The sequence below is a fragment of the Nannospalax galili genome, unplaced genomic scaffold (assembly GCF_000622305.1).
Source record: "Nannospalax galili isolate Female #2095 unplaced genomic scaffold, S.galili_v1.0 scaffold606, whole genome shotgun sequence".
Lineage (NCBI taxonomy): Eukaryota > Metazoa > Chordata > Mammalia > Rodentia > Spalacidae > Nannospalax > Nannospalax galili.
Window position 1 is genome coordinate 426,606 of NW_008355477.1, and position 9,584 is coordinate 436,189.

General features: G+C 37.7%; 1 protein-coding gene across 1 annotated transcript in view; it reads right to left on the minus strand.

Annotated features, from left to right (window-relative positions):
• Positions 1-9,584, minus strand: part of Ofd1 (OFD1 centriole and centriolar satellite protein) — a 52,978-nt gene that overhangs the window by 32,807 nt on the left and 10,587 nt on the right. The window contains 3 exon segments of the mRNA XM_029556012.1: positions 3,715-3,822; positions 9,355-9,385; positions 9,469-9,537. Of these exon segments, the coding sequence (XP_029411872.1) occupies positions 3,715-3,822; positions 9,355-9,385; positions 9,469-9,537 (208 nt within the window).

Consider the following 9,584-nt stretch of genomic DNA (forward strand, 5'->3'; position numbering starts at 1 on the left):
TGATATGATATTGTATGTAAGGAGACATGGAAAATTCCAACAGAAAACTCCTAGAAATTATTAATATGTTCAGTAAAGTGGCAGGTTGCAAAATTAATCTACAAAAGTCTGTAGCCTTTCTATATACCAATAATAAGCAATCAGAGAGAGAGTGCATGAAAATACTACCTTTACAATAGCTGCAAAAAAATGTCTCAGAATAAATCTGACCAAAGACATTAAAGAGCTCTCCTATGAAAATTTTAAATCTTTAAAGAAAGAGATTGAGGAAGACATCAGAAGATGGAAGGACCTCCCATGCTCATGGAATGGAAGAATTAGTATTGTGAAAATGAGCATCCTACCAAAAGTCATATATAGATTCAACGCAATGCCAATCAAAATCCCCATGACACTTTTCACAGAATTGGAAAAAAACAACGTAAGATTCAAATGGAAGCACAAAAGAACTCGGATAGCCAAAGCAAGCCTGAGCACTAAGAGCAATACCGGGGGGATTACTATACCAGATTTTAAGCTGTATTACAGAACTATATACATAAAAACATGGTACTGGAGCAAAAATAGACCCATATATCAATGGAACAAAATTGAAGACCCAAATATGAGTACATGCAATTTCAGCCACTTGATATTTGACAAAGCGGCCAAGAATATTAACTGGAGGAAAGACAGCATGTTCAGCAAATGGTGCTGGCAAAACTGGATCTCCACCTGTAGAAGAATGAAACTAAACCCCTATCTTTCACCCTGCACAAAAGTCAATTCCAAATGGCTCAAAGACCTCAATGTAAAGCCTGAAATTCTGAAACCGTTAGAAGAAAACATTGGGAAAAACCTACAGGATATAGGTGTAGGAAAGGATTTTCTAAACCGGACATCAATTGCTCAGGAAACAAGGGCAAGAATTAACAAATGGGACCTCATTAAACTAAAAAGCTTCTATACATCAATGGAAGAAACCACAGAAAACCCACAGAATGGGAGAAAATCTTCACCAGCAACACATCCGACAGAGGTTTAATATCTGGAATATATATCGAACTCAAAAAACAGAGAATCAAGACAAGAAGTAACCCAATTAAAAGATGGGCTAAGGAGCTGATCAGAGAGTTCTCAAAAGAAGAAGGTGACTAAGAAGAATCTTAAAAGATGTTCAACATCACTTATAATTAGGGAAACGCAAATTAAAACCACTTTAAGATTTCACCTTACCCCAGTCAGACTGGCTAAGATCAAGAGAACAAATTATACCAAATGTTGGAGAGGATGTGGGGAAAGGGGAACACTCATCCAGTGCTGGTGGGGCTGCAAACTGGTTCAACCCCTATGGAAAGCAGTGTGGAGAACTCTTAAAAATTACAAATTAACCTACCATCTGACCCAGTTATACCACTCCTTGACATATACCCAACTGACTCATTCTATTGCAGAGAAATTTGTCCCCTAGCTAGCTTCTCTTTCCTTCTTGAGATTCACTTTCCTTCCTTTACTGCGATGGAGTGCAAAGCTAAATGATTATGGCAATCTATTCCAGGATATTAAATTTAACAGGAAGTGTTTGCACATTTATTTGAAGTCAGTTGTTGGTTTGTGCATCTTCTTTCTAGACTGTCCTTGGTTAAAATTCCTACTGATCCTCATGCCTCTGCGTCTTCAGAATATCCTACTGATATGTGCCAACACAAGGAACCTAGGGGATGAAGGGAAAGAAGGAACTCAAGAGAGGTAGGATTGTAGAAAAAAGGTATTGTTAAGGGAGAAAGGGGGGAAAATGGGGTCACTTTAATTGCGGAAACCATGACGGAGGGGTGAGACAATGTGAGAAATAAATAATTCCTAGCTAGTTTTGAAAACCAGAGGGAACCATATTACTCCTACAACCTACTGACAAATTATATATAGCAGATCAAGAAATATATGTGTAGGTAAGGTTTATCTGAGAATAATAGGTCTTTGCCCAAGATTTATCTACATGACACACAGTAATTAATAGTACCAGAGTGGTGGAACTAACCTTCTTGGATGTTGGTGTTTAACAGATATACTTTGAGGCCTATAATAATTTGGTCAGAGTGACATAAAAGATAGTTTTTGCTCCTTGCTCGCCTAGGTGGAATAGTTCCAGGGGACTGCGAGCATCTCTCAAAATGTCCTATAATTGTGGTGGGTCACCTGTCCTCTTGATAAACGAGGCCGAGAAGTCCCCACCAGATGGACTTGAACCAGTGTCCAGTCTATAAAGAGGAGGTTCAACACAGAGGAATCATTTCCTCCATACTTCCAACGAAGCCAACCATGGTCGAGTAGGACCTTTGACTTATCTTCACATAGATGGAACTGGTAAAGGAAAGGATCCAGGGGCTCCTCCCAAGCCCATGTGACCCCTGAGGAACAGATCCTCAAACAACCTTTAGATAAAATAAATGGGTTTATCTGGGCCAACTATATGGCCTTAAACACCCAAAAGGAAAGTATAACCAAAGATTAAAGGGGCCAATATAATTTCTTAAAAGTCCATATGTATAGCTAAAGGCTACATAACAAGCAACAGTGCCAGATGGGAGGAGATGCCTTATTTTGAGTTGTTGGCCAGGGACTCCTAGCTAGTAACCCATCATAAAACTGGGAAAATGAACAGCAGACCCCAATCTTATCTAAATATTGACAACTGATTGCTGCTAGATGAGGAAGAGCTGACCCTCCTAAAACAAAGACCTCTAGATAGGGTGACTAGATTCACCAGAAGGGCGAGTAGTGGGGAATGGCTGGGGGTGCTGACAACACAGCAGACAGTAGCAGGGATATCAGAGTATAAGGGCTCTAATGGGGGGAGGGAGGCTATGGGAGGGTGCCATCTGGGAAGTGGGTGTATAGTTGAATAAGATGGTTTGGGGTGTTCTCTGTGATATTCACACACACATACACACACAAAAAATCAACAAATTTAAACAATGTATTATATTTGAGGAGGAAGCATGGAAATTTATGTTATGTTAATTAGTAGAGGTGATAAACATTACCACTGAAATCTACCTGATGACTTTATATCCATGCTTAGATGCCAAGGAGCTCAGAAAGTAACTGACTGTGACTAGTAATAATCAGATATATAGAGATTAGAAATGCATGTGCAAACATCTTAATGTTAATTGCATTAAACATGAATTTTTCTGTATGTCACTGCATATTTTAATAATGAAATGGAGCTCTTTTTTAAAGGTTAAAACCTCATTTAATTTTATGTCTTATAGGGTTTATACTGAGTATAATATTGTATAACTGTATTAATTCAACTGTAAACCTAAAAATTACAGTCAATTTTGAAAGAGATGCATCTTACCTCCGGAAATCGTTACTGAATTTGTCAATGCTGTTGTAATGACATGCTTCTAAGAATGTGATTATTAAATAAATAATTTTTAAAAAAAACCAAGAGTATTGAAATTTTGAAATTAAGAAGACTATAATTGCACTGGAGAGATAGCTCAGTGGTTAACACCACTTACTGCTCTTCCAGAGAACCTGGGTTCAGTTCCTGGCACCCACATCCAGCAGCTCACAACTGCCTGTAACAACAGTTACAGGGATCTGATACCCTCTTCTGGCCTCCCCGAGCACCTGCATATGCATCGTGCATGTACATGCACTCAGGTACACATATATACACAGAATAATAAATACATCTTTTTTTTAAAAAAAGGTTATCGTTACCAAGAGATACTTTGTGAGGAAGTGTTGAGCTTGTCTGTGTTTCCACATCACAACTCTCTTTAGACTGATGATATTCTGTCAATTTTTTAAAAAAACTCATGAGAAAACCTAAAAAACATAACATATATAGTTTGTTTCAGAATTTTTATTCAATCATTGCTCTACTATTTATGAATCTTGTTTTTAGAACATGACCATTTAAGAATGATTACTGAGGAAAGGTCTTTCCAAACATGAAAAAAACCTCAAAGTCAAGTGGGGGCGCATGACTTTGATTACAATACTGAGGAAGCAGAACAGAACTGTGAGTTCACAGCCAGCCTAGTTTACATAGCAAATTCCAAGGAAACTGTGAAACCATGTCAAAAAAAACCCCACAAAACTCAGGGCTGGAGAGATGGCTCAGTGGTTAAGAGCGCTGGCTGTTCTTCCAGAGGATCCAGGTTTGATTCCCAGCACCCACATGGACATCCCCTAACAGGGCATGTGATACCCTCTTCTGGCCTCTGTGGGCTTTGCACAACATGGGTGCACTTATATACATTCATGTAAAGCACTCATATACATAAAATAATAGTTTTAAAAACCACAAAACAAAAAACTTACAAGGAATAAGATCAATATAGCCACAAAAATTTTTAAAAATATACATGGCATGAAATAAAAGTCAAAGCTGCATCATATATTGGAAAAATATTTGCAATTATACAGAGAGGTCCCATCATAATATCAAAAAAGTCTTACAAATCAGTAAAACAGAAAAACTGGACATAGACCAAGTTCGGGAAGAAAAGTTAAAGGGAAAATAAACATGAGCATTTTCAAATGATAAATAAGAATTCATAAATGCAAATTCACACTATAACAGAGAGACCACATTTGTCATATTACATTGCTAAGATTAAAATCCTGATAATGTCAAGTGTTGATAAGGAGTGGGGATGGTAGGCATGCTCACTCAGGAAGGAAAATTGTCATTTTTTCTGTATATTCCAAATGCACCTTTAACCTAGTCACTCTACTATGAGTTCATACTGCTGTACTAACTGTCAGAAGGGCACAATGTATGCATGGTGTACACTGGTGGCTTCTTGTGGCAAAAGGCAAACAACAAATCAACTGAGTCTCAGTCAATAGAGGGCTAAATGCATTCTTGAAACTGTCTAAACACACCGGTGTAGAAAGACAGCTAAAAGAACTCCTGGTTCTTTATCATCCATGTTAATCTTTGTTTTCTACTGAAGATATTTAAATTCTAGTCCCACAATTTTAACTTCCCTTACATAGGCAGAACCACATCAAATCTTCAGTTTACCCTAATAAACATCGCTCCCCTATGTAACAATCACATACCAGCTACCTAATGATTTCTCAGGAATCTTTGCCTGTAAAGCTCAAACTGCCTCAGCAAAAATTCTTATGATTTTGTCTCAGAAATTCAAGGCCAGTGGTTCTTTCAAAGATAACTGCTATATTTTCCCTTACATGATATGTTTAGGATTTTTCAAGTTTGTTTTTTTTTTTTTTTTATCATTGGTTTGAGGGAAGGTTCAGTGATTAAAAGCATTTACTGCTCTTTGCAGAGGACCCAACTTTGGTTCCCAGCACCCATGTTGGATGGCTCACAACCACCCTGTAACTCCAGTTCCAGGGGATCTGACACCTCTGACCTCTGCAGGCATTTGTACTCATATGCACATGCTCACACAGAAGGTCAGACAGACAGAAAGACACAAATCTGTGTACTGGTAAGATGGCTCAGCAGATAAAGGTGTTTGCCACCAAGCCATACAACCTGACTTCAATCCTTGGGATCCACATAGTAGGAGAACTAACTCCACCAAGATGTTCTCTGACCTCCACAGGCATACCATGGTCAGAAAGACACGCAAGTCAATGTAAAAACTAAGTTTCATCTTATAATATAAAAGCCTAAGAATGAGCCACATGTGGTGGCACATGCCTTTAATCCCAGCACTCAGGAGGCAGAGGCAGCCAGATCTCTGTGAGATCAAGGCCAGGCTGGTCTACATAGTGAGTTCCAGGCCAGCTAGGGATACAGGGAGAACCTGTCTCAAAAACAAAAACAACAAAAAAATTCTAAGAATGTATCTATGTTCATTGATTTTTGCCTAACTCTAAGGCTCCCCCATCTCTTAATCCACAAAATTTTCTTTTTATCAGGAACTCAAACTAAAAACAAAAAACTTGACCAATCTTTAGATGTACTCTTTCACCTAGATTTTTTCCTTTTTGGACACAGGGTCTCATAAAGCCCAGGCTGACCTGAAATTCCCTATGTAGCAGAGAGTGACCTCGAACTTTTGATCCCCCTGCCTTCCAAGTGCTGGGATTACAACTCTGCACCATCACATCTGGTTTATGCAGTACTGGGGACTGAACCCAGGGCTTCATACATGTTAGGTAAGCACTCTACCAACTCAGCCATACCCCAGCCCCACAGTGTATTTCTATCAGTATTACCTTCCCTCAGCTCTGCAGTATTTTTAGAGCCCCCTAAGTATCTACTCCTCTAATGTCCTCCCAACACCACCACATCCACGTCTAGCTTCTAAGAAGGATATCTATCCTCTTCCATCTGTCTATCCATCCATCCATTCATTTACTTATGTCAGTACAGAGTTACAGGTAAGTCATGTTATATTTTGTGTGAAACTTACTTTTATTTAGATTATCCAATATACTCCCATGTCTAGCTTCTAAGAAAGTTGTCTATCCTCTTCCATCTGACTGTCTATTCATCCATCCATCCATTCATTTACTTATGTCAGTATGGAGTTACAGGTAAGTCATGTTATATTTTGTATGAAACTTACTTTTATTTAGATTATCCAATATTTTATTTTGTTGCACCAATTAATCTAGCTTTGGTCTTTAGGGAAAACTTTCATTTTGGAATTTTAACTAATATCTGTACTACAAGATGCTCTAGGTTAATCTTGTAATTCCCTGTCCAAATTCTACAATTAGCTATTTCTCCAACAAGCCCTGGGCCCTTTTAAATTATAGAATGGTAGTAAGAGGCACCCAGACTTCTCCAAAATGGGCACTGATGTACTCACTGCTGCTACTGGAGAACCTTCTTTCAGGCCCTCTCAGCTGATAGAACAAGGATACAGGTCATACACACTAATTTATGTATCTACACAGAGTCATAAATACTTCTACATATGGTATCTACACCTACATTAAGCTAAACATGAGTTCAAATTGATGTCTCTAATCTTTTATCACATTATTAATTCTAACCTCCTCTCTTGCTGATCTGTAAATTCCCACTCTAAAATGTTTTCAATTGCATTTACTTATTTGTGTGCATGCATGCAAGATCAGAGGACAACTTGCAGGAATTGGTTCTCTCCTTCTATGACGTGGATCCAGGGGATCGAACATAGGTCATCAGGCCTGGTAGTAGGCACTTTTATCCACTGAGCCATCTTGCCAGCCCAAATTCCCATTCTAACATTGAGAAAGCTGGCTCCTACCATGTATTTATTACCCATTGACTTAAGTGCAATTTCAGAATTATTACTAAGTTCTCCCCATGGGAAATGACCATCACCTACAGTATATTCCTTCTGGCAAATTCCTTTGGCTCTTAGGTTCCACTCATTTCCAAAGTTAGGTAGTTCATCATTCGCCAACCTGCCAGTGACTACATTATAGTAACTCTATTCACAGTCTGCATTCCATTCAGCAGAGATCACCTGATATTCTAAATTTGAATTGTGCTGCTCCTCATCCTGGTTTTAGCCAAGATTAACAAAGGGTTTATGGTTAGCAAAGGGCTCTATCTAAATTTTGGTACTTGGATGCTTATCATGTCTGCTGCTCGGTTTCTCTGACTTCCAGAAATTTTACTGGGTAGAGCTGGTAACAGCTGTCAGTCAGATATCTTTCTGATCCAGAAGCATTTAAGTAGACTGTAGAATGGTGAAAATTTATCTTTTAAGAATAGTAGAAATATCTAGAGTAAATGGAATATTTCTAAATACCCCGTCACTGCCTAAATTTCCTTTGCAATATTTTAGCAACAGCCAAATTAGTCATATAGTTTGGGTCTGTGCTGTCTAACATGCATCAACTACTCACATGTGGATAAGTAAATTTGAAAATTCACTGTTCAGTCACAGTAGACAAATTATAAGTACCATAGGAGCTTAGAGGCCACCACATGAGACAGAACAGACATCTCCATCATAACAGAGTTAAACTAAACAGCACTGCTTTAGAGTTCAGAATATAGGATCTATCTGTTTATTTACCAATAATGGAGGAATATTCATTTTTATACTTTGTATTATAATTCACTTTTGTTTAGATCATCCACTCCATCATAACAGAGTTAAACTAAACAGCACTGCTTTAGAGTTCAGAATATAGGATCTATCTGTTTATTTACCAATAATGGAGGAATATTCATTTTTATACTTTGTATTATAATTCACTTTTGTTTACATCATCCAACACTTTATTTGTTGCACAAATAGTTCCAGCTTTAGCCTTTGGGAGTTCGTTCACTGTAGAACGTAGAGTTATTTACTATACTGAAATTCAGTAGTGATATATTTTGCAGGCAGCCTAGAATGTCTTGTAAGCTAATTTACCTACTCCCTGCAAACATTACTCCTAAGAGACCTGGCAATTAAGTCAAAGACTAATGGCTGGCAGAAAGTAGATACTCAGATGTTTACTCAACAGGTTCCAAACATTATGAACATCCTAGCCAGGATGGCAACAGTGCCAGCAACAGATAAAAGCCCAAATGCAAACCAAGATAAAACGATGGTATCTTGATATGAGATACTACTTAAAAAGTCAAAAGATTAACTACTCATTGAGGTAGATAAGTTGCCAACTTATGTTCAAGATACAAAACCGATTTCAAATGTTCTAAACCACAGGTATTTCTGTAAAGACTATAAAGTAATAAAAAATAAAATACATAAAAAATAAAATAAGAAAGATGGCTCAATGAATAAAGGCATGTGACACCAACCCTAATGGTCTGAATGTGATCCCCGGAGCAAATACTCTTCGGACCTCCACAGAAGAGACACACACACTCACGGACACAAAGACACACATAAAATAAATAAATGAAAAAGAAAATTGAGGGGCTGGGAAGATGGCTCAGTGGTGAAGGACACAAACTGCTCTTGTAGAGGACTCAAGTTTGGTTTCTCTGCACTCATGTTGCGGGATTCACAAATACCTCGAACTCCAGCTCCAGAGGGATCTGACATTTCTGGCCTCTGCAGATACCTGCACTCCCATACACATGCACCTACAAGTACACAGATACAGACACAAAGATAGACATACACACACACACACACACACACACACACACACACACACATACACTTACACATAATTTTTTAAAATTTAATCTTTTTGTAGAAAGATGGAAATATAGGTAGGGGAAATGATCTGTATTTACCAAAATAACATGTGAACTGTTGTTTATTTAAAAAGTCATGGTCAGCAAGGAAAATTAAATTATTTAATTTTAATTAAATCACCTACTCCTCCCTCTAATAATTATCAGCGTCTTGTTTTATAGGGAAAAACATATATAAAAACCTTGCTGGTCTCCACAAAGGTGAAGGTTCCTACCTTTTTGGTTTTCTTTATCAAATCCTGAAACCTGTTAAAGGAAAATAGTTTACCTTTATTAAAACTACTCATTTATGAGGAGCAAATCAAAATAAGTCATAAAAACAATCCTACCACTGATTTGTAGAGACTGGATGAGGGTTTGATTCTAATGAGCTGTAATAGATCCTGCATGGTAAATACCTTAAGGGGAGATTAAAACAAAAAGATATTTAATAATATTAAAGATA